This window comes from Delphinus delphis, chromosome 18, assembly GCF_949987515.2.
Source record: "Delphinus delphis chromosome 18, mDelDel1.2, whole genome shotgun sequence".
NCBI classification, from domain to species: Eukaryota; Metazoa; Chordata; class Mammalia; order Artiodactyla; family Delphinidae; genus Delphinus; species Delphinus delphis.
Window position 1 is genome coordinate 35,358,332 of NC_082700.1, and position 27,122 is coordinate 35,385,453.

General features: G+C 32.6%; 1 protein-coding gene across 2 annotated transcripts in view; it reads left to right on the top strand.

Moving 5' to 3' along the window:
- KLHL1 (kelch like family member 1) overlaps positions 1 to 27,122 on the top strand; it is a 382,458-nt gene that overhangs the window by 324,158 nt on the left and 31,178 nt on the right. For both annotated transcript variants that reach the window (XM_059996028.1, XM_059996029.1), the window contains one exon: positions 21,183 to 21,345. In XM_059996028.1, coding sequence (XP_059852011.1) covers positions 21,183 to 21,345 — 163 coding nt within the window. The remainder of the gene's footprint in view (positions 1 to 21,182; positions 21,346 to 27,122) is intronic.

The following is a 27,122-nucleotide window of genomic DNA, read 5'->3' on the forward strand; positions in this document are numbered from 1 at the left end:
ATTATTTTTTATTTTATTGTTGATTTGTAATTGTTCATTTTATATTCTATATATGTGTCCTCTGTCAGACATAACATCAGCAAATACTTTATGCCATTCTATGGGTTCTAATTTAACTTTCTTGATAGTGTCCTTTGATAGCTACTGATGGACAAAGGTTTTCAACTTATGTCAAGTCAAACTATTACTCAAGTATGAAGGGAGAAAAGAAGGGCATCTTCAGACATTTTGGTTCTGTTGATTTCAGCAAGGATGTGAACCTCAAAATCTATTCTCACAAACTTGAGAGTGAAAAAAGAAAGGAGTGTCTTAAGACAAATTAATATTCTAATGTTAGGATTCGAGGGTCTCCTTCACTGTCAGGAAAGGTAGAGAATAAACTGTTGTACGCTCACAGAGTTCTTGACCTCATGGGAAAAAATAAGTAATTAGATTGTCTCTTTGCAAAGAGCAAACACAGGACTGTTTCCCACATGCAAAGATTTGGGCCATCCTTATATGGTACTGGATTGTCCTCCTTCTTGTTTCTAAGAAGTTCAATTCCACTTCTGGCTTGTTATACTTGACTAAAGGAAAATTACTAAAGCAGTCTGAGGATACTGCAGTCAGAACTGAGGATGGTGTGGGAGGTGGCAGGGGAAATCTGTTTATAGGCATCCAGAAATGCTCACCTGCCAGGGAAACAAAAAAAATGAGGTTCATAAACCAACCAGGAGAAATATGATGTTAAAATTAAAATATTAAGGAACATTTTCAAAACAATATCAAGCATTTAACTTAATAAAATTCTTGAATGTATGTATGAAGAAAGAGAACCAAAAGTGACATTTATTATCAGTCTTTTCCCTGGCTTTTAGGACTTATACTTATAACAGCAAGTAATGAATGGACTGAAGAAAATATCAGCCAAATAAAACCTTCCATTTATTTGTGATATAACCCATTAGACTAGAAAATCTCATTTGAAACTGTCAGCTTTCATTGTCTTAGAAGGAACACTTGCTTCAACTTAGCCTCTGTTTCTTTAATTATATCAGTATGTTTGTCTTCTTTATGTCTCTTTTACTTAAAAAAAATAGCTTTCATCACAAGACCAGGAAGGCTTAGGTTACTTTAAAAGTTATACAATATTCACAAGTCGACAAAATTCAAAACTGCCCATTCAGTTTTATGTATCAGATTTAAAAAAAGGTATTGTGAGAGGAAAAATTATAATGGAGTAAGTTGGGGATACAAATAAAATATTTAACTCTTTTGATAATATATACTCACATACACAAATATATACACAGACCCACAATTTTAAATACTTTTGCATATCTGATTGAAAAAATAGGGAAATTCTGAACAAGATATAGGACATAACAAGAAGTTTTTAGAGCAGATAGCTACCATTTTCATTTGAAAGTTTAATATTTGAGTAAACAGAAAGTCATAAGGACAACTTTCTTATTACTTAGGCACATATGGTATAGACATAGACATGTGTATACAGTTTTAAAGAATATTTTTGAACTTTTATTCCTTTACTTTCATTTTATCAGTTCCTCTTGGAAATATCATATACAAAACATTAGTAATGCCAGCAAAAAAGAAAGAAAGGAAGGGAGAAAAGAAGGAAGGAAAGATGAAGGAAGAGAAAAGAAACAACAAATTCTAAGACTTGTCTCAACAGAATATGACCCTATATATTGTGATTTATGAACTCTAAGTATCAGTGAAATATCCTCATTATACATTTAGTCTTCTATGGTCCTATCACTTGTTGAATTCTAAGCTTAGATATCCCCTGGTGTCTTTCCAATGAAATATGTTTCTGTTTGAATAAACACTTACTGAAGACTTTTTAGTGCTAAGAATCCCATTTGTGCTGAGGAAAAAGAGATGAGTAAGAAAGAAGACCTACCTTCAGTATTATACATACAAGTTATATTAATAGTTGCAGATGTTCTCTTACAAATAAAAATTATCTATCCAATCACAGTGATTCTGTGCTTTGTTTGTTAGGTAATAATCTTTTACTTTATTACTCATTTCTGAAAGTAAAATTTTATATCACAAAATGTGTGACTGATCTTCAACATAACTCCTCTGTTATTTGTGGATATCCTGTCTCTTAGATAGTCAAGAATCATAGATTATCCTTCTACGTGGTATTGTATTTGGCAATGGTGTCAAAATTTGCTGACTGAGTAGCAAGAATTCCCTTTAATACACTGTACTTTGATAAATGCTAAAGGCTAATAAAAGATCTTCTAGAACACTGATTCTTGAAACTAGAATCTGAATACTAAGTTTCCTCTTTATTGAGAAAACTTGAAAAATATACCTGTTTGATTTGAGTCAGAGTATTAATTTTCTCTTCCTGAGCAATTGGTCAGTTTTTATCCCAAGAATATTGTAGATAATGTAACTAGGTTTTCCTCTGTGAATTAAACGTTATAAAGTCTAGAATTAAATTTGCAGTCTAATATAACAAACATGTATGCACTTTTTGTAGTAATCTCACATTTGCCTCTATTTTATCTTTCTTTGCTTGTTTTGCTATCTTTTTTAGCACCTAGTTTTAGTAAAATATCTCCCTCTATTTCATATAATTTTGGAATCATCTTAATTTTTCAATAGTAAGTTGAGGTATTAAGTTAAATATAAGGCTATCAGAATTAGTCTAGTTAAATACAAGAAGAGTTTTGTGACAATGTTCATTGGTTAAATTATTCCAACATTCAAGGAGCATTAAAATTGTACTACTACATACTACAATACTCATGTTAGAATAAAAAGATGAATGAGATATTGTACTGAAGGATCCTACACCTCAGTAGGGAGACCAAAAAAGTTAAAAGACAATTAAAAAGAAGTGTTATAAGTAAAATAAGTAAGAGTGTTATGATCAAACTCTTTTAAGTCAGAAAGGTAGTTAGGAAAGGATTCTAAATAGAGATGATGTCAAAACTGAACCATAATTAATAGTCAGTCAAACTGAAGAAGAAAAAATACATTTCAGGCAACAAGGTAAAATATGTAAAAACACAAATGTGAAAAGGAAGCATAGAATATTTGAGTAGCAAACCACAAAATTATTTGAAAACAAATTGGTTTCAATGATGTTGGATTATCTCATGGATATATTTTACAATATAACAAATATCCTTTAAGTTTAAGCTGAAGTATAAGAGATGCAGGAGAATACATTATATGACCTCTACAATCCCACACTGTAATGATGTTTTAATTGGAATTTTAAATGTAATAATGAAATATTTATTTTGAGTAATTTCTCATTCATGATTGGCCTGGTATATTTGAATTTAGCTCAACTTTCAAATAATAAAGGTATAAATTCACTTTATATCTTTTTCATATTGAATAGAAAATTAATAAGATCGGACTTTTAGAGAGGGCAATTTGGTCACTCAGGTGAATCACACAGAAAGAGCTAATAACTGAGAAGGAAAAATATTAAATCAACTACAGAAAATATACCAGTTCAGTTCCTATTATTTTGGTTATGACTGCTAATTTATTGCTTACTTTTTCTTTTGTAGGTTTGTCTGGAGAGGTTATTTTAGTTTATGTTTTATCTTTCTTTATCTATGTCTTCAACCTGAATGATCACACTAATCTTCCATGTTCCAATTTAAAACTCATGTTAAAATCACATTTAATAGAAAAATGTCTTCAGTTTTAATAATTTCCATCTCAATGTGCTGGTGGTAATGGGACACTAAAGCAATCAAAACAAAAAACTATATAGACTAATAGATATTTAAACCTACAGAGTAGTTAAGAGACTCCAGAATCTTAATTTTACAGATGAGAAAACCAAGGACCAGAAAGATTAACTAGCTTGCTGAAGTTTATTCAACTTACTAGTAGTAAAGGTTGCTTTGGAATTCTCCACAGATTTGGGGTTTGTTTTGTTTTGTTTTGCTTTGCTTTTTGCACTGATTTTCTACCCCATTCTGATTATTTGTATATTACTATTTCTAGAATAAATCAACTTTATTTTTCACAGTAAGTATGATGAGTCTCGGGGTGAACCACGTTTTGTGGGGCTTAAAGATGAGACTTTCCTTAAGAAAGAAAAATGTAATCACCACCTGAATACATTGTTAGAACCCCTTCCTGGACCACAGAAGGAAGGGCCCTGAGCCTTAAGCTTCAACAGCCTCACTGGAATTCCTTTCTCAATGAGAATTATCAACATTTACTCTAAGGTCATATTTTGCTTTAGTAAACAAATGCTGTAAATTGATTTTTTATTGGAATTACTAATGGGATTATATTACATATAAATTCATTTCACATTCAAGAATGTACACAGATTATAATTTTATAAAAATTGTTTTCTTTTTTCATGTAATGTAGAAAAGACTATACATTCCAGCCATAAATTTACTAAGGCTTAAAATATTTTAAATGAACACATAAGTATCCAGCTGAAATTCTGTGGATATGCATGCGTATGATATTTGTTAGATAATTTAATAGAATATTCCTAAATCAATAGAACCATTGTTCATATAAGTCCAGAGATTGTGAATTATTTGCTGCTACTCTAAGACCAAATATTTATCAAAAAAAATGTTATATGGCCAATGTTTTGACACTAAGAACATGCTCTTATTTGTTATTTTATTAAAGGGACATTTTGAGTTTTTGGCCTGTAATCTTTAGGTATACAAAAAAATATATTTCATTTAAATGACCTTTTTTTATGGCAATTGACCAACAGTGTAGACTCACTCTGCCTCTTTTGATGTCATTTGTGTAATACACCAAACATTTTAAGACACCAAATACTAAGGCTTGAGTGCATTAGCAATGCCAAGTACAAGGAGCTACTTGTGCACTTAGTTTTGAATTATCTATTAGTTTCATGAGATTATTTCATCATTCAACACTACCAGGAAAACATTTAAATACAAATCCTTTGTGTATTTTTTTTTCTTTGCTTAAGACAGAGAATAGATTGTCAGATTTAATACAGAAAAAAGTGCGTTCCAAAAACATTTTACCTTTTCACAGGACATGAACCCACTGCTCAAAGAAACAATAAAGATGAAAAATGATGTCCCAGCAACTTTCTCTTCCTTGATTGTTTCAGCTAAAAGGTAGTTTTAAATGTAGAAATTCAAATAGTGTTTGGAAGTGACTTTAATGCTAAGATGGCTTTTACAATGAAAGATAATTCAACGGTCCTCAGTTAAATGATTCCTGAGAGATAGCAGGTTCAAAAGTCAATATGTGAGAAAATATTATAGCATTAATATGTTACAATCAAATGGAATGAGTTAGGCTAGTATATATATTTTTAATCAGTTAGAGTCACATTGTACTTTAAACTTTGTGATAAAAGAAGGGGCAATGCAAAAAATAACTCATACTACATTTTATGCTTGGAAGAAGGGAGAAAATAAGGCAAAAGTTATTTCCATTATTTTGCCAGATTGAGCTATTTAGCGCTGTGTGGCTTGTGGGATCTTAGTTCCCCCACCAGGGACTGAACCTGGGCCCTCAGCTGTGAGTGCAGGGAGTTCTAACCACTGGACCGCCAGGGAATCCCCCCTATTTAACATTCTTAAAGAATGACAAAAATACAGAATAATTAACAGTTTAATGTACTACTCAAAAAACACAATATCTTGAATTTTAAGAAGGTGGATCACTATATATATATATATATATATATATATATATATATATATATATATATATATATATATATATATGTAAGTATATCTTAACGGATTAAGATATCTCCATAAGTATACTTGTGTAACTGTATATTTGTACTCTCATGTCAAAATTTGATTAAAGGTCTCTTAATTAGACATTTTGATACATCTTGCAACCATATATATCTAAAAGTTTTATATATTTTTACCAAAAAATAGTACATTATGATTAATCCTTATCCTTAGCCTGAAGGGTCCTAATTATTAGGACTCCAAGTATCTAAAAAGAATAAGGCTGTATTGTTACTATTCTTTTGAGTGCTCAACAAGCTTTTCCTTTATTTGATAGAGACTCCTTTATGAAAGTTAACATTTTTATTATTTTTGCAATAAAAATATTTGCCTCACTTGTACTTTTGGAAAACAATTAGCTATTAATATTGAGTCTATTACATCATTTACAGATAAATTAAGTTCAATTTGATGTTTTATTATATTAGATGTAAACTTTCAGACTAAATTTTATTCATTCAACAAATGTACTCCCAAAGACTTTCTTGAGTGCCAGAGAGAAAATTGTGAAGAAACACTATCCTGCTTTCGTATTGCTTTGGGTTTAGCAAGGTAACAGAAAACCATTTATCTAGTAGTTGTTAACCTTTGATTCTAGGACAATTTCTCTTTGGGTTTGCTTAAATAAGGGAAATACTATATTTATAAATTAAATGTGTGCATTATTATTATAGGTACACCACACTATTGAGGTTTTTAAAACTTTTCTATAAAAAATATGCTTATTTTTATGCTATCGAATTTAAAAAGAAGTAACAAATTTACTATAAAAACTGTGTCACATAATATGTATGTTTGTCCATAGCACAAAATGATGTCTGTCTCTAGGGGAATACAAATTAATTTATATATAAATGGTTTCTATAAGTATCCTAACTTTAGAATATAAATATTGGAGTTTCTTTACTAGCTATCTGTAGGCTTCAGTAGTTGTAGGTAGCTGTGGAATGTAATTTTTGTCACCACAGACTTTCTGTGTCAATAGAAAAACAACGTGTTAAATCAAATTCTTACAAATCAGGCAGAAACAAACAAACACACACCACTTAACAAAAACACACCACTTAATTTATAAGCTAAGCAAAGTACAGCTCTTTGTAGTGGAATACAGCTAAAACTGGTTTAAACTAAGCGATCAAATCCCCATATTTGGCCATACTTGAAAAAGCCTTTGACCTTGAACAGGCTACTGAACAATGTATTATAATTATAATTTATAACCTTCTATAATCATATAACATGTTGACATGAGGGCAGAAGTATTTGCAAAGTATTTCTTCTTAGTCCACATATCTTAAAGTCCACTCATTTTACTAAGTGACAGAAAATTTCTATTATCAATTATGTGAAAAAATAGTATAGGATTAAAATAGATGATGTGCTTGTAATAGTCCACACCTGAATCTGAACTTCTGATTAGAGTTGTTTAAATGCTAACTAATCACTCTTCTTTGCCACCCCTTCTCCAACCCTTATTTTAGATAAGAATAATTCAAATATTAACTAGTGGGTCTCAATAAAGATTAAAGCAAAACCATATGAAAAATTCATTTATTCAATATGTTGACATATTCTACAATAGGGACAATATAATTAGAACTTTTATATTTTTATGAATAAAACTTTACATTGTTGCTAATACATTATCTCATGTTAAATGTATATATTCTCTCACTGTCAATTAAAAGATAAATGCTTTGATCTATAATTTTGGTTTTATTCTTCAAGGTTTTTATCTTTATTTAAACAATAGTAGCCATTATTTTTTTCCCTAAAATACAGCCTATCATTTTGTTTTATCTATATGATAAAATTTTTATGTTTCATTAAGACTGTTAATTATATACAGTACAATCAAAATCAATTTTCCTATTTTGTTTGTGACAAATATAAATAGTTGCATATTCCATAAATCAGTATGAATAAAAACATAGTGACTATTCAACATCTTAAAGCACTAACTTGATGTTGAATCGAAATAATTGCTAAACATTAGAAATAAGTGTAAAATATCAATATTTTAGGTAGAATTTATAACTAAGAATAATAAAGGGAGAACTATCAGAAAAATGGTGTAAAAAGCGATTGGACTGATATGAATCCAGACCATGTCTATGTTTGTTCTTAGACAAAGTTTTGACCTTGACCCTGTTTTTTGATCCTCGGTACATGAAATCACATTAAACTAAAAGTTACTTTTTATTTTTAAAAAAAGTGCTAAAAACCCTCCCAAGAATTTTAAGTACATTTTCTCGTTTAATTCCCACAACAGCTCCTTGAGATGAGTAGTATTATTATCACTATTTTTACAGATTAGAAAACAAGAGCTCAAAGAGATGAAGCAATTGACTTACTCTTACAAAGATACTCAAAACTTTTTGCACCTAATTCCATGCTCTAACAGTGACTTTTTATTAATATTGTGCTCAGGTTATGGCTTGGAAATCACCTTCATGTCAGTCACCTACAGTGGACCCTCCATATCCACAGGTTCTGCATCAGCAGATTCAACCAACCAAGGACTGAAAAATATGTGAAAAAAATTCTAGAAAGTTCCAAAAAGCAAAACTTGAATTTGTGTGAACAGGCAACTATTTACACAGCATTTACATCATATTTACAGCTATTTACATAGCATTTACATTGTATTAGGTATTAGAAGCAATCTAGAGATGGTTTAAAGTATATGGGATGATGTACGTAGGTTATTGCAAATACTATGCCATTTTATATAAGGAACTTGAGTATCCTCTGATTTTGGTATGAGAAGGGGCAGTCCTGGAACCAATCCCTTGCAAATACGGAGGAGAACTGTTTTCCCAGGCAATGGGTAAATTCCTAAGCCTTTTTTTTTTTTTTTTTTTTGTGGTACGCGGGCCTCTCACTGTTGTGGCTTCTCCCATTGCGGAGCATAGGCTCCGTACGCGCAGGCTCAGCAGCCATGGCTCACGGGCCCAGCCGCTCCACGGCATGTGGGATCTTCCCAGACTGGGGCACGAACCCGTGTCCCCTACATCGGCAGGCAGACTCTCAACCACTGAGCCACCAGGGAAGCCCCAATAAATAATATATATTTTAAGCTTAAGTGATTTTGTAGGATTGCATGAAAAATATTCCTAGTAACTTATTCCATTTTGTACTACCTGTGGTCAACATTTTAAAAACATATTTGTATTAATCCATTTATATTTTACATCATAATTATATATATAGATTCATATAGAAGATATTGTATATATTGTATATTACATACATTTATAATATTGGGGAAATTTTCACAAGGTCTTTCTCCTCTTTCTCTCTCTCTCTCTATATATAGAGAGAGAGTGAGTGAGAGAGAGAGAGAAAGATGTATTTAATATACATCTCTCTCTATATATATATGATTTTGTAGGATTGCAAAAATCTACATATATATGTCTGTATATATAGAGAGAGAGAGAGAAAGAGAGAGAGAGATGTATTTAATATCTTTGGGAAAATTTTATGGAGTAATGTGTATAAAACATATAATTTTACTTATCTATTTCCCCATTCCCACTATGAAAGTTATTTTTGCTTATTTCTTTGCACAGAACAACTGTAAAATATTCATTTTTATGAACTATTACTTGGTGATTCATTGCTTCTGAAGTAAAACTATTTGATGGCGGTGGAAATGTCATCCTAATCATTAGTTATAAATATTTACTTGGTGCTACTATTTCCTTGATGATGACTTTAATAAATGATTTAAGAAAGGAAATCAAAAATAAGTTATGGGGGCTTCCCTGGTGGTGCAGTGGTTGGGAGTCCGCCTGCCGATGCAGGGGACACGGGTTCGTGCCCCCGTCCGGGGGCATCCCGCGTGCCGCGGAGCGGCTGGGTCCGTGAGCCATGGCCGCTGAGTCTGCGCGTCCGGAGCCTGTGCTCCGCAACGGAAGAGGCCGCAGCAGTGAGAGGTCCGCGTACCGCAAAAAAAAAAAAAAAAAAAAAAAAAAAAAGTTATGTCCAGAAGGTCATATGCATATTGTGAAGCCATTGATGATTTAGATATATTTTGTGACTTCCATAACATAATTAGCAATATTATAGTAATTTATTCAACATAATGATTAAGTCAAAATAAATTTAAATGCATTACTATTCATTTAAAACTAAATATTCTCCGACTAGGCAAAAGGAAATCTGATATTTCACAGGCTTGTGCTTCTTAAATTATGTAATTAATGGTAAATATGTAAACAGTAAAGCAATACTAAAAATTAGTTCCATGATTTACTTATTTTGCATAATTACAACATGTATTCTCTATAAATCAGAAGGACTGAGAGTTTAGAATAAATTTAGCAATAGTTTGAATGGATAATATTAATGAGGATAGAGAAAAAGGATAATTTCTTTCTCAGGAGAACAAATTAAGATTCTGATTATATTAATACAGAAATAGTAAAACAAATATTTTGGGGTAAATTATGTAAGCAATAAATTTTGCTTTTAAGTAAAAATATTTGGGGGAATGACTTGTACAAATGACCATTCCCAAGATTACTCCCTATATTCAAAGGCCTTAATGTCCATTGTATTTATTTGTGCTCTAAAACCCACATGGATAATGTTCAGCTTTAACTGTGCTATCTTACTTGAAAATTAAGAATGGTTTTCTACTTTCATTGAACTATCTTGAAGAAAAATTACATAAAAATTCTAATATTTGACTGCAGAATTTTCAAAAGGAATAATATGTGCAAGAGCTAGACTTTAACATATATAAATTATTATATGTATGGGAAAAGAACATTTTGGTAACAGTAAACATCAAAAAGATATTTAAAATTTTTTATTAGAAGTAATCATGCAATTATTTGGCTTGAGACACAAAAAATAACATTAAATATTTCCATTGCTTCTATTAGATTATTATTTTCTTAATGCAGGTTTAATATTGTTACTGAAAAATATTTTTGCATTGTTAATCTTGTTTTACTGTATTTGCAAAGATATTTTTAGTAAACATGAAGAAATTGAAAGTATCATTTTGAAATTATTCTGGCCTAATTATTCACTCTGCTTAATAAGATCCTTCTGCAAGGGAAAAAAATCACACAATCCTGGGTATACAGTACTTGCTCAACTGTTAAGTTATAAGTAGAGATGTTTGGGATATGAATTTAAGTTTTGAGGCTGATGATACACCTTACAACTACTCCGTCATCCCGCTTGCAGTTCTTAACGTCTCAGCTTTAATGACTTATACTAAGGGAGACCATAGTGTCCATTCTATTTATATAACAACTAAAATTATTAAGAGCTTGTTATTTGCTGAGCACCGCAAATAATTGAGGTAGGTACTCTTGGGGAATGAGGGTACTGAGATACAAGAAACTTAAGGTATTTTTTTCCCAGTATCACATAGCTGGTAGAAATAGACTGAGATTTGAGCCCAGGCAATTACACTCCAGTGGCAGAGATGCCAACACTCTTCTGCCTTTTTTACTGCCCCTGGCCCTGATATTCTCACCCAAAATACCTTGATTACTTAAAGAATATTAATATATAAAATCGTTCAATTATGTCTGTGTTCCTATTTTCTATATTCCACATTAGAATGTAAGCTCTATTTTATCTCCAGCAGCAGATATGGATACATTCTAATATTTTTTTAGAGAAAGTTAATAGATTAATTGCTTATCTAAATCTTTCTTGACTTATTGTAAGAAATATTTACTAGTTCTTATACCTAAATTACTATATTTTATTTTCTCTCATAATCACAACTTTAAATTATAAAATATTTCAAATTTTTGTAAAGGCTAGATCATAATACTTTCACTAAGCATTGTTAAATTTCCCTCCAAAGTGGTATTCCTAAATGACAATTTCATGATAAAAATATAAGTTCCCAATATTCTTAACAGTGTTTGATATTGAAACACTTTTAAATTAAAAAAAAAATTAAAGTATGGTTGTCAAAAACTTTCTCTCAAACATGTTTTATTTTTATATCCTGATTATTCTGATTGCCACTTATATCAAACATATATGCTTATAGGACTTTTATATATCCTTTTCTATAAGTTTCCTTTTATATCTTCCTAAGACTTGAATATGAGGATAATGATAGCAATTAAAATAGCTTACAAAAGTTGAATGGCAATAATGTATCAGATTCTGTTCTAAGTGCTTTATATACATTAATGCATATAATTCTTACCAAAACACAATAAAATCATTATTATAACTATTCTCACTTTAGAGATGAGAAAATTGCAGTATAGAGAGATTAAGAAATTTACCTATGTAAGTGGTAGAGCTTGAGGAAAATCTTAAAAACACATGTATAAACCAAGGCCAAAATATTAATGACAGATTAATATATTTGATTATATTATTTTATTAAATTTGTGCACTAAAAATAAAGTTAGAAGTCTTAAACATACACATTGAATTTCTGGCCTTGAAGGAGTATCTAGTGTCTGTGTAAGCTTTCTAGACATGTACAACTGTGAATGATGAATAAAATACATATATCAAATTATTGAAGACATCAGAGATAAACCAAGGCAGCCAGGACTTGAGAAGCAGATATCAAAACTAGAGACAATACTAATTTCTATCAGAAATGAAATGGACCTATAAAAGTTGCTTATTCCTACAATGTAATAGTATATGCAATGGAAAATAATAAATGATTGCCTCACCTAACAACCTGAATCAATGTCATAGACATAACTTGAAAGGAGGAAGACACAATGTCTAAGTTTGAGCTGCTATAACAGAATGCCATAGACAGAGCATAAACAACAGAAATTTATTTCTCACAGTCCGGAGGTTGGGAAATCCAAGATCAAGGTGCTGTCAGATTCTGTGTTTGGTGAGAACCTGCTCTTGGTTCACAGACAGCCATCTTCTAACTGTGTCCTCACATGGCAAAAGGAGTGAGGGAGCTCTCAGGGATCTCTTTCAGAAGGGCACTAATTCCATTCATGAGGGCCTCTCCCTCATGATCTCATCACCCTTACCAAAGGGCCCACCTCTTAATACCTCACATTGGAGGTTAGGATTTCAACATGTGAATTTTGAGGGGACATGAGCTTTCAGTCTTTGACACACAAAAAAACAATATATTAAAATATGTTAATTTGTAAATTTAAAATAGGGGGAAAAACTTACTATAGGTGGAAAGAAATCAGAAAAATTATTACCTTTTAATGGAGGTTAGTGACTGGAAGTTGGTATTCTCATATGGAAACAATGTAGATGATGGGTATGTGGTGTTGTTTGTGTGAAAAAATATCTTATAAATTTTGTATTTTGTATATGTTATACTTTATGAGTAAATGATTTTTATGAAATCAAATAACCTCAAAAAATTTTAAAATAAGTCACAAATCAAATATATTTTAGAATTATAACTGAATAAGTAGTTACCAGAATGGATTAAAACTTGTACAGTACTGGTCCAGAACCTACTTTCAAAGTCAGCAGTAACTTTTATTTCTCCAGATACAATAGAAGTTTGTAGTTGGCCAGAAATATGCAGGTAAATAATTGACCCACCCTCCTGGAATCACTCTTCATGCTTAGTTTCCAGATACCAAAAGTTTCTGGAAAACCCTCCGACCTACCTGACCATTTCTTTTCTGTCTCCTTTGTTCTTTCTTCTTGTATTGATTTGGAATTGATATTGGAAACACTCTAAGTAAGGTCTTTTGTGAGTAATGTACTTAATCCATTTTAGCTAAATATTCATTGACAAATATATATAAGCTCAGTGGGGGTAGGGACTTTGTCTTGTTCACCTATGTGCTCTTGGCATTGTGTCTTTGGTGGTAAGAAAAATTCCTGAGACATAATAGACATTCAATAAATAGCAGTTAAATGAATGAATTAAATAACTAAAAAGCATCATTTTACTTTCACATCAGTGTTGAGACATAATTCTCCATGGATCTTTCATATTTCTGCACAGCTTTTGAGCAAAGCAGTGACCACCCCTCCACCAAATTATTAACAGAAATACTAGGAAGATAAAGATAGTTCCTATCTCCAAAGAGAAAGTCAGGCATACTTAAAAGCATGAAGATAATGTCTCCTTCCGGAGTAATGGGCATGTAAGTTTATTGCCCATTATAAATTAATTTACTTTCAACTTACAACTTTCAACTTCAACTTTACTTACAACCCATTGCATGTACAGGTTTCACCTGATGCTTTTCAAAGCAAAAATTTTATTAGACAAACTTAAACAGACAAGAAAGACTTTATTCAAGGTTATTGCAAGAAGGAAGAAAGGCCAGAATTGAGGCTAAATTCACCTCCAGTAAAACAAAGGTGGGAGAGCTTTTGAGACCTGGAGTGAGTGGGGGAATCATAGGCAATCTATGTTTGCTAATTGACCTTACCTAAAGGTAAAATAAACTTTCCACATTCCAGACAAGAGGTAGACTTACAACTTGAAGCAAGGTGTCAGATGAAGTTAAGCTCTTACTCTCCCACAGAAACTGGGAGATAAGGATGCTATCTTTCTTGAAGATTATATTCCCAGGTCCTTGAGAAAAAGTGTCTGTGGCTGTAACACTGGCAAGAGGTTTTTTTTAAAAGATTTACATCTCAAAGGGACAGAGAACTTATAATTTTCAATTACAAGTTGTTCAAAGTAAATTCTCTAAGGAAAGTGAGGTCAGGACTCTAGAGGCAGGAGAAACCTGTCTAAAGTTTGGTCAAGCTGAAGGAAATGTTAAAGCCCTCTTGGCATCACCCTGTGGGAATTGGGGCTTGAAGAACCAGTCAAAAAAATTGGTGATTCTCTGACTATTGCTGTTGCTATGAGTAATAACTACCTTTCCTCTTTGACTCAGGAGTCTTGTGTCTTCTCTCAATATACATACATCTGTGGCAGTTTACCTTGTCAGCTAGCAAATAGGATAAAGTCACAGATGCTTCAGAGTTCTTAACAATCTGACATTAGATTTTGAACTTTGGGGAAAATTCACCAGAATTTCCCTACACTGAATGAGACTGAATGAGATCACTTCCATCAATATTAACATAATATGTAAATATTTAGCAACTGTTTAAGATCTAAGAAAACCCATCTAATGAAGAAGTGAATTGACTGGAAAAACAGTATATAAAAGTTGTATATATTGTCCCATTGATGACTCATAATTAATTTAATTGCTAGTTTTTAATGATTTCAGTTTATAAGAGGCATCATATTTTCTAAGCTTTAGATAAGTTTATTATGAAGTGATGGGGAGCCAAAGCACAGAGAACCCTAACCTCAAATTCAAACTGATAATGTTACGTTGTTTAATGCAGCATTGCTTAAAGCGATAAAGTACTTTAAACAACAGTGTAGAAATAATCTTCAAAACGTGAGGCACAAGATGCATCACCTCTGATTTTTAGATTTTGCTACTTCACATGGTCATAAATAAGGAAATGTATTATCTTTCATATAGCATTTAGGTCATAATATTTAGTTGGGTTCCATTTTTTTCACTTGAATGAAAAAATTCAATTAATAGTGAAGAGTTTCTACCTCATTGCAATTGTTTTTTTTTTTGAATTTTATTTTATTTATTCTTTTTATACAGCAGGTTCTTATTAGTTATCTATTTTATACATATTAGTATATATATGTCAATCCCAATCTCCTAGTTCATCCCAACACCAACACCAATTCCCCCTTCCCCCCTTGGTATCCATACATTTGTTCTCTACATCTGCATTTCTATTTCTGCCTTGCAAACCAGTTCATCTGTACCATTTTTCTAGATTTCACATATATGCTTTAATATACAATATTTATTTTCATCTTTTTGACTTACTTAACTCTGTATGACAGTCTCTAGGGCCAACCACATCTCTGCAGATGACCCAATTTCATTCCTTGTTATGGCTGAGTAATATCCTATTCTATATATGTGCCACATCTTCTTTACCCATTTGTATGTCGATGGGCATTTAGGGTGTTTCATGGCTTGGCTATTGTAAATAGTGCTAAAATGAACATTGGGGTGCATGTGTCTTTTTGAATTATGGCTTTCTCTGGATATATGTCCAGTAGTGGGATTGCTGGGTCATATGATAATTCTTTCTTTAGTATTTTAAGGAACCTGCACACTATTCTCCACAGTGGCTGTATCAATATACATTCCCACCAACAGTGCAAGAGGGTTCCCTTTTCTCCACACCCTCTCCAACATTTGTTGTTTGTAGATTTTCTGATGATGCCCATTCTGAACGGTGTGATATAATACCTCATTGTACTTTTAATTTGCATTTCTCTATAATTATTGATGTTGAGCAGATTTTCATGTTCCTCTTGGCCATCTGTATGTCTTCCTTGGAGCAATGTCTATTTAGGTCTTCTGCCCATTTTTTGATTGGGTTGTTTATTTTTTTAATATTGAGCTGCATGAGCTGTTTATATATTTTGGAGATTAACCCTTTGTCCATTGATTTGTTTGCAAATATTTTCTCCCATTCTGAGGGTTGTCATTTTGTTTTGTTTATATTTTCCATTGCTGTGCACAAGCTTTTAAATCTTATTTCCATTATTCTAGGAGGTGGGTCAAAAAAGATCTTGCTGTGATTTTTGTCAAAGAGTGTTCTTCCTGTGTTTTCCTCTAAGAGTTTTATAGTGTCCACTCTTACATTTAGGTTGTTAATCCATTTTGAGTTTATTTTTGTGTATGGTGTTAGGGAGTGTTCTAATTTCTTTCTTTTACATGTAGCTGTCCAGTTTTCCCAGCACCACTTATTGAAGAGACTGTCTTTTCTCCATTGGATATCCTTGCCTTCTTTGTCATAGATTAGTTGACCAGAGGTGTGTGGGTTTATCTCTGGGCTTTCTATCCTGTTCCATTGATCTATATTTCTCTTTTTGGGCCAGTACCATATTGTCTTGATTACTGTAGCTTTGTAGTGTAGTCTGAAGTTAGGGAGTGTGATTCCTCCAGCTCATAATTTTTTCCCTCAAGATTGCCTTGGCTATTTGGGGTCTTTTGTGCCTCCATACAAATTTTAAGATATTTTGCTCTTGTTCTGTAAAAAATGCCATTGGTAATTTGATAGGAATTGCATTGAATCTGTAGATTGCTTTGGATAGTATAGTCATTTTCACAATATTGATTCTTCCAATCCAAGAACATGGTATATCTCTCCATCTGTTTGTGTCATCTTTGATTTCTTTCATCAGTGTCTTATAGTTTTCTGAGTACAGGTCTTTTACCTCCTTAGGTAGGTTTATTCCTAGGTATTTTATTCTTTGTGTTGCAAGGGTGAATGGGATTGTTTCCTTAATTTCTTTTTGATCTTTAGTTGTTAGTGTATAGGAATGCGAGAGATTTCTATGCATTAATTTTTTATCCTGCTACTTTTCCAAATTCATTGATTAGCTCTAGTAGCTTTCTGGTGGCATCTTTAGGATTATCTAGTATATATCATGTCATCTGCAAACAGTGAGAGTTTTACTTCCTTTCCAATTTGTATTCCTTTAATTTTTTTGTCTTCTCTAATTGCCGTGACTAGAACTTTCAAAACTATGTTGAATAAGAGTGGCGAGAGCAGATATCCTTGTCTTCGTCCTCATCTTTGAGGAAATGCTTTTGGTTTTTCACCATTGAGAATGATGTTTGCTGTGGGTTTGTTTCATATTACCTTTATTCTGTTGAAGTATTTTCTTTCTTTGCCCATTTCTGGAGAGTTTTTATCATAAGTGGTGTTCAATTTTGTCAAAAGCTTTTTCTGCATCTATTGAGGTGATCATATGGTTTTTATTCTTTAATTTGTTAATATAGTGTATCACATTGATTGATTTGTGTATATTGAAGAATTCTTGCATCCCTGGGATAAATCCCACTTGATCATGGTGTATGATCCTTTTAATGTGCTGTTGGATTCTGTCTGCTATTATTTTGTTGAGGATTTTTGCAACTATATTCATCAGAGATATTGGTCTGTAATTTTCTTTTCGTAGTATCTTTGTCTGATGTTGGTATCAGTGTGATGGTGGCCTTGTAGAATGAGTTTGGGAGTGTTCTTTCCTCTGCAATATTTTGGAAGAGTTTGAGAAGCATGGGTGTTAGCTCTCCTCTAAATATTTTATAGAATTCACTTGTGAAGCGATCTGGTCCTGAACTTTGTTTGTTGGAAGATTTTTAATCAGAGTTTCAATTTCATTACTTGTGATTGGTATGCTCATATTTTCTATTTCTTCCTGGTACAGTCTTGGAAAGTTATACCTTTCTAAGAATTTGTCCATTTCTTCCTGGTTGTCCATTTTATTGGCATAGAGTTGCTTTTAGTAGTCTCTTAGGATGCTTTGTATTTCTGCAGTGTCCATTGTAACTTCTCCTTTTTCATTTCTAATTTTATTGATTTGAGTCCTCTCCCTCTTTTTCTTGATGAGTTTGGCTAAAAGTTTATCAATTTTATTTATCTTCTCAAAGAACCAGCTTTTAGTTTTATTGATATTTGCTATTGTTTTGTTAATTTCTATTTCATTTATTTCTGCTCTGATCTTTATGATTTCTTTCCTTGTACTAACTTTGGGTTTTGTTTGTTCTTTCTCTAGTTCCTTTAGGTGTAAGGTTAGATTGTTAATTTGAGATTATTCTTGTTTCTTGAGGTAGGATTATATTGTTGTAAACATCCCTCTTAAACTGCTTTTACTGCATCCCATAGGTTTTGGGTAGTCATATTCTCATTGTCATTTGTTTCTAGGTATTTTTTTATTTTATTTTTGATTTCTACAGTGATTTCTTGGTTATTTAGTAACATATTGTTTAGCCTCCATGTGTTTGTGTTTTTTCCTTTTTTTCCCCTGTAATTTATTTCTAATCTCATAACATTGTGGTTGCAAATGATGCTTGATATGATTTCAATTTTCTTAAATTTACTGAGGCTTGATTTATGACCCAAGATGTCATTGTTCCGTGTGCACTTGAGAAGAAAGTGTAATCTGCTGTTTTCAAATGGAATGTCCTATAAATATCAATTAAATCTATTTGGTCTATTGTGTCATTTAAAGCTTGTGTTTCCTTGTTAATTTTCTGACTGGTTGATCTGTCCATTGGTGAAAGGAAGGTTTTAAAGTCCCACACGATTACTGTGTTACTGTCAATTTCCTCTTTTATAGCTGTTAGCATTTGCCTTATACATTGAGGTGCTCCTATGTTGGGTGCATACATATTTATAATTATTATATCTTCTTCAGTTGATCCCTTGATCATTATGTAGTGTCCTTCCTTGTCTTTGGTAACATTCTTTATTTTAAAGTCTATTTTATCTGATATGAGTAGTGCTATTCAAGCTTTCTTTTGATTTCCATTTGCATGGAATATCTTTTTCCATCCCCTCACTTTCAGTCTGTATGTGTCCCTAGGTCTGAAGTGGGTCTCTTGTAGACAGCATATATACGGGTTTTGTTTTTGTATCCATTCAACAAGCCTGTTTCTTTTGGTTGGAACATTTAATTCATTCACATCATTCACATTTGAGGTAATTATTGATATATATGTTCCCATTACCATTTTCTTAATTGTTTTGGGTTTGTTTTTGTAGGTCCTTTTCTTCCCTTGTGTTTCCCACTTGGAGAAATTCCTTCATCATTTGTTGTAGAGCTGGTCTGGTGGTGCTGAAGTCTCTTAGTATTTGCTTGTCTTAAAGCTTTTGATTTCTCCATCGAATCTGAATGAGATCCTTGCTGGGTACAGTAATCTTGGTTGTAGTTTCTTCCCTTTCATCACTTTAAATATTTCATGCCACTCCCTTCTGGCTTGTAGAGTTTCTTCTGAGAAGTCAGCTGTTATGAGAGTTCCCTTGTATGTTATTTGTCATTTTTCCCTTGTTAGTTTTAATAATTTTTCTTTGTCTTTAATTTTTGTCAATTTGATTACTTTGTGTCTTAGTGTGTTTCTCCTTGGGTTTATCCTGCCTGGACTTTTGTGGCTATTTCCTTCCCTATGTTAGGGAAGTTTTCAACTCTAATCTCTTCAAATATTTCCTTTGACCCTTTCTCTTTCTCTTCTCCTGGGACCCCTATAATGCAAATATTGGTGCATTTAATGTTGTCTCAGAGGTCTCTTAGGCTGTCTTCATTGGTTTTCATTCTTTTTTCTTTATTCTGTTCCACAGCAGTGAATTCCACCATTCTGTCTTCCAGATCACTTACTGGTTCTTCTGCCTCAGTTATTCTGCTATTGATTCCTTCTAGTGTATTTTTCATTTCAGTTATTGTATTGTTTATCTCTGTTTGTTTGTTCTTTAATTCTTCTAGGTCTTTGTTAAACATTTCTTGCATCTTCTTGATCTTTTCCTCCATTTTTTTTCTGGGGTCCTGGATCATCTTCACTATCATTATTCTGAATTCTTTTTCTGAAATGTTGCCTATCTCCACTTCATTTATTTGTTTTTTGGGGTTTTATCTTGTTGCTTCATCTGGTACCTAGTCCTCTGCCTTTTCATTTTGTCTTTCTGTGAATGTGGTTTTTGTTCCACAGGCTGCAGGTTTGTAGCTCTTCTTGCTTCTGCTGTCTGCCTTCTGGTGGATGAGGCTTGTGCAAGCTTCCTGATAGGAGAGACTGGTGGTGGGTAGAGTTGGGTGTTGCTCTGGTGGGCAGAGCTCAGTAAAACTTTAATCCACTTGTCTGCTGATAGGTGGGGCTGAGTTCCCTCCATGTTGTTTGTTTGGCCTGGGACCACCCAGCACTGGTGCCTACAGGCTTTTTGGCAGGGTTAGTGGTTGACTCCAGTAGAACTCACACCAAGGAATACTTCCCAGAACTTCTGCTGCCAGTGTCCTTGTCCCCACGGTGAGCCACAGCCACCCCCTGACTCTGCAGGAGACCCTCTAACACTAGGAGGTAGGTCTGTTTCAGTCTCCTATGGGGTCACTGCCCCTTCCTCTTGGGTCCTGATGTGCACACTACTTTGTGTGTGTCCTCCAAGAGTGGAGTCTCTGTTTTCCCCAGTACTGTTGAAGCCCTGCAGTCAAATCCTGCTAGCTTTCAAAATCTGACTCTCTGTGAATTCCTCCTCCTGTTGCCAGATTCCCAAGTTGGGAAGCCTGACATGTGCCTCAGAACCTTCACTCCAGTGGGTGGACTTCTGTGGTATAATTGTTCCTCAGTTTGTGGGTCACCAACCCAGGAATTTTGAGATTTGATTTTATTGTGATTGCACCCCTCCTTCTGTCTCAGTGTGGCTTTTCCTTTGTCTTTGGATGTAGGGTATCTTTTTTGGTGAGTTCCAGTGACTTCCTGTCAATGATTGTTCAGCAGTTAGCTGTGATTCTGGTGCTCTCACAAGAGGGAGTTGCAAATGTTTCTTCACTGCTAGAACCTATTCTGAATGGCATCATAATTTTTACTATTAATTTGATTTTAGAACCTCACTGTGGAATAAATCCATTCGGTTTTCATTTCTTCCATGTTTTAGGTGTGACGGTACTAGAAGGCCCTATCTATGCCGTGGGAGGCCATGATGGCTGGAGCTATCTGAACACAGTGGAGAGGTGGGATCCTCAGAGTCAGCAGTGGACATTTGTAGCTAGTATGTCAATTGCCCGAAGCACAGTTGGTGTGGCAGCATTGAATGGCAAGTGAGTAGACTTTCCTTTTTTATTTGAAAAAAAAAAAGTTTTTGATTGAATATTGTTTTAATAACATTTAGTAAACTGTTTTGATAAAATATTTAAATCTTTGGTTTTTGATTATTTTTTTAAGTTTAGTCTTCATGGATCATTGACAGATCAAGACTGCATATTTTTCTGATTGCCCCTTCTTATAAAATAAAACCCAAAACTTCTTTACAATAACTTTTTTTTTAAGTATCACGTATATTTCATGAGAATTATGTGAACTAAAGATCTGCATATTTATATCCTTTCTGGTAAAATAGTCTGAGGAGCCTGCAAAATACTACTAAAAATTTGGTACTTAATATATTTTTTTGCATGATTGTATGTCTCTTCACTTTTCTCCTTTTCCATTCCTATCACCCTAAATGGGGAATTTTCAAACACAACACTGTTGATATTTTGAATCAGATAAATCTTTGTTTGGTGCAGGGCTCTGTCCTGTGCATTGCACAGTGTTTAGCAGCAGACTGGCTTTTATCTACTAGATACCAACTGCAACACCCTGCCCAATGTGGTAATCAAAAGAGTCTCCAGACATTGCCTAATATACCCTCCGGGATGGCAAAATACACTCCCTCTCACTGCCATGAGAAACTCTGCCCTAAAAAAGCTAATAACACCCCTGGTTTGAACAACAGCAAAAGCTTCCAATCTGTTTACTTCTCTTTCCCCTAAAGTCCATTTGCTAAAGCTGCCACAGCTGCTTAACAAATGCAAGTAATATTTCAGTCCTCTTCAAGAACTTCTCTTTACAATTAGAACACAATGCCTATCTTTACCTAAAGGGACCTACTGGATCTTATTTCTGCCTATTCTACATTTTTTCTCTGTACGTCAGCCAAATTGCCCTTTTATCTTTGCTTCAAATATAGCAGCTCTAACCAAACTCAGTCCCTTTGAATGTGCTCTTTTCTTTGTCTGAGATGCTGTTCCTACTCACCATCACGTGCTTGGGTTTTTCTAATTTTTCAGGTTTCATCTCAAAATTTGTCCACAAAGAAAGTTATTTACTATTAATCCTATTAAATTAAACCACTCTGCACACTATCCCAAACTGCTTACTGTTCTTAAAATTACATACATTACTGTTTTCTCTTTGCACTAGATATACATGTTTAATGAATGTTGGGCTTCAATTTTCATTTAGGTTTATTTGATGCCTAAAATTATATTCTTAGTGTCATGTATACTTCCTGAGAATTCATTTAGGATTTTTCCTGGAAATAAATGTTTACATATTAATTAGGGAAAATGTTAGATCTATACATTTGAAATCTTTTCATCTGAAAATGTGATCTTACTTTTATCTCTTAAAATTAGTCGCTATGTATTTTAGTGGTTTTAATTTAGGTATAGGTTTAGTATTTTCTTTCTGAGTTTTATTCACACTTATTTGTATTTTTGAAAAATTTAGATATTATATTTTGGTTTATATATTTGTATGTATTAATAATTATACATTTATAGTACACTGGAGAAGAAAGTTTAAGTATCTATATTTATGATAACCATTTTACTAAATGCATGTATCAGGGTTTTTTTTTTTTTTTTTTTTTTTGTGGTATGTGGGCCTCTCACTGCTGTGGCCTCTCCCGTTGTGGAGCACAGGCTCTGGACGCACAGGTCCAGCAGCCATGGCTCACCGGCCCAGCCGCTCCGTGGCATGTGGGATCATCCCGGACTGGGGCACGAACCTGCGTCCCCTGCATCGGCAGGCAGACTCCCAACCACTGCGTCACCAGGGAAGCCCCATGTATCAGTTTTTTTGATTTATAATAATAGATTTTCTAGGAAGATAAATATGGTAAACTAATAAAAAAACTTTGTCTCTTCCTTCTTAATGTTTATGTTTATTTCCTTTTTATTGTATTGCTTTTATTTTTAGAATAGTGACATATATAGTAGTGATATTGGGTGACCTCGTTTATGTCTTTTAATTGGAAAAACTTTAATGCTTTATAGTCTGTGTGATATTAGTTGCTATTTGAGATACTTATACCATGTGGTGTCAAGGGCAAGATCTTGTCATTACCTGTAGTTTCACTAATGGATATTTTATTTTAAAAAATCAACCTTGGTATAATGTTTTATTAAATTCTTTCTAAAAATGTATAAAATTATATTTTTTCTTATTTGATCTATTAATATGGTGATTTACATAAATATTATAATTGTAAATCATTGTACATTTAAAATAAAACCAACTTATCCATGTTGCATTATTCATTTAGTAATTTGTTGCATTCTATAGTCTATGAGTTTTCATCTATGATCTACGTATCTTTTGAAAAACATTTCATAATATTTTCCATTATGATATGAAGCTTTTCTTATCATAATAAAATCATAACATGAATTGAGAAGATTTCTACAATTTATCTGCTATAAGTATCTACAAATATGGGAAGTATATATTCTTGAACATGACAAATGATAGAAAAAATTATATGTATATTATCATATATATTCCCTTTAAAAGTTATATTTTACTGAGATTTTAAAATTTAGCAGAAGATAGTTGTACCTTACTTCTAACCCTATGACTATTAATAATAATCTATCTTGTATTGTTATATCTTCTTTTGTACTGTTATTAACCTCCTAATTTGTTATTTTTAGGTGTTAGCATTATTACTAATTTTGCCTTATCTTAGGTTTTGTCTGTATCATTATTTGGTTTTGTTTTTATCTTTAATCAAATGTGGGCATAGAGTGAAGTTATACTTGTTTTCCCTCTTCTTTTCTTATTCATTAATTTATACTCGGCTCAGTTTTATTTAATATGCCTTGAAATTCAGAATTTAACAAAATATAGTATTAATAATTGTCTTCGCAGTTTATTCTTCTTTAATATATCAAAATTATCATTTTAATTGTTTCCATTTCTTGCTTATTAAGAATAGTTTGGCTGTGAACATCCTCACTTATATATGTCCTTTGTGAGCATGCGTACAAATTTTAGCTGAGTGTAGACCTGGAACTGCAATTGCCAGGCTGTACGGTATTCTTGTGCTCAGCCTTAAGGGATAATTCCCAGAAGATTTTGAAAGTGTTTTCCTAATTTATGTACATATTCACACTGTACTAGAGATCTAGATACTATGCATCTACTGATTTGGTAACGTCAGTTTTTATCTTTTATGGTTTTATTTATTCTGGTGGATAATGCTATCACATTCAGTTAATGACTGAGATTGTGCTCCTTTTATATACTTATTAACAATTTTATATATTCTGGCTGAAGTATATATTAAAGTCTTTTTCCTGTTTCCATTTGGGTTTCCGTCTTTTTCATTTTGCCTTGTAGAGTTCTTCTTATGTTCTAGAAATTATTTCTAGGTAAATGTATCTCACTTTATTATTAGTAGTATATTACTATTACTACTACTATTATTTTCTAGGAAGGATATGTTGATTATATAATTTATGAAACTTTATGTCTAAAAGGAATTTTCCTATATTTTCACACATTTATTGTAAATTGGCTTGAGTAATTTAATGTCACAGCCTTGTATCATTATAGTCAAGTAGATATTATATACTTACTTATCTTCTGTCTTTTTTTTTTTAGGGAGATGTGTGGTAAGTCCAGTAGTTTTTCATCTTTAATATGTTTTTATATCTCATTCTTATAGATGTTTTGACTATATTTCTATCAGTTAGGGTACAGTCAAGAGACAGAAACCACTCCAGCTATTTATTAGTGATTCTCTATAAAGATAATCTAATATAAAGATTTGTTAAGTAGATATAAAAATTAACTAGTTAACCAAAAAGTCAACAAGAGAACACTATATCATAAATATCAACTAAAGGAAAGAGCTACCACCCCTAGTGTTGGAAAACAAAAGAAGGGATTGTAGTTATTAAGATTTAGAAAATCAGAGGAGAGCCCCTATGCAGATGAAATCCAGATATTTGTGATTGGACCTCTGCTTAGCCAGAGTTGGCATCTCTGACATGAAAGAGGGGCCCCTTGGCCTGGGACCCGAAGCTCTGAGGAAGTGGTGCCAGTCTGCTAGTGTTGATGGCTCTCAGTGGTCTCAATAAGGCCAATTTTGCAAGTTCTGCAAAATGGCAATTGGATGCAACTGAATGCAGGAAAAAAAGATGGGGTGACACAGGAACAGGAAATGAGCAGAAAGGAGCAAGACCCTTCCTCCTCTAGTCTTTCAGTCTCCCTCTGGCATCCATTAATGTCACATCCTAAAAGAAGGAACCAGGTGGCAAAACAGAAACGTGGTTTTCAGAGTTCCAGCCCCCATATCAAAAATCAGAGTACAGGAGAGAGAATGTGGGGCTGCGAGATAAGAGCTTAACTACTGGAATGTTCTCCAATTTCAAAATGTTTACCAGGGTATAACCTGATGGCTGCTTTTCATTTTTTTAACTTACTATTTGGAGATTCATTTGAACAATCTCAATCATGTCTTTATTTTACTAAGGAAAGTTTTTACCTACTGAGGATTGGTTTTTGTTTGATTCCTTTTCCATTATTCTAGTTCTTTGGTTTTGGGATATATATTTTAGTATGTATTTATGTTAATGATTGTGTGTCTTTGAGCACTGATTTCTTTCCCATAAACAGTTTTTCTCCTCAGTCATTTTATTTCTTTTCCATTTAACTTGGGAAATTTTTTCTATATTTTATTGTTAATCATTGCCATTTTGCTTATGAATTTTACTGTTTCCAGTGAAGACATAATCTTTATTTTAATTTTCCATATATGATATACTTATTTGACAGCTCACTTTCCTATCTGCCTCATATTCATCTTATTTCAATTGAGGATACTCTCTTATTGTTTTACCTTAAAAATCTCTTGTATCACTAAATGTATATTTTCTTAAATTGCTTTTGAGAGTACATTTAGTGACTTTTCCTCACCACTTACACTGATGCTAATATATAGATTCATCTCTTATATCCTTTAGGAAATGGGTATCTCATTGACATAACAAATTTGCTCAACAAAGATGAGAAATATCTTTACCCTTTCCTTATATTATTCATTTGTTACATTATTCTGTAATGAGAAGGCATACATACACACACAACACACCCAAGACACACACACTTATTTTAAAGTTTTAATATATTACTTATTTTATTCTAGATTTTTTATAATTACTTTGCATTATATTTTTGTGACCTTTCCTTAATATTTTACTGTGAAATATCTTTATATATATATATGTGTGTGTGTGTGTGTGTGTGTGTGTGTGTGTGTGTTTTGTTACAAATCTCCAAACTTAATCAGAAATAAATGGGATAAAAAATTTAATAAATATAATATTTAACGGATAGTCTTGTAGCAAATTTTCACATGTTATTATAACTGAATTTTTTAATTCAGTTTCTTCCCTTTTAAATTAGCTTTATATGGAATTCATCATTTGTATCATTTTGTGGTCCTTGTATCTTTTTGGTCAGCTAGGATATTTAATATCCTAAGAAATCATGTTTTACTCTAACAACATTCTTCATACCAAATATCAGAGTGTGAGAGTATTTAAAGTTTTTGTTCTTAAAATTGTTTACATTTTAATTAAGTACATTTTCCCAAATTTTAACCCTATTTTATGAAAATGTTTGGAATTATTTCATTTTTACTTCAAATAATCTTTCTCCTTTAAATCAGAAAAGTATAGACCTCATTTGGGTTATTTTTTAATTCCCTTGAGTGTGATTTAATGGCCTCTAAATTCTGTGGTTTAATGACTTTCTCTTAATGTCT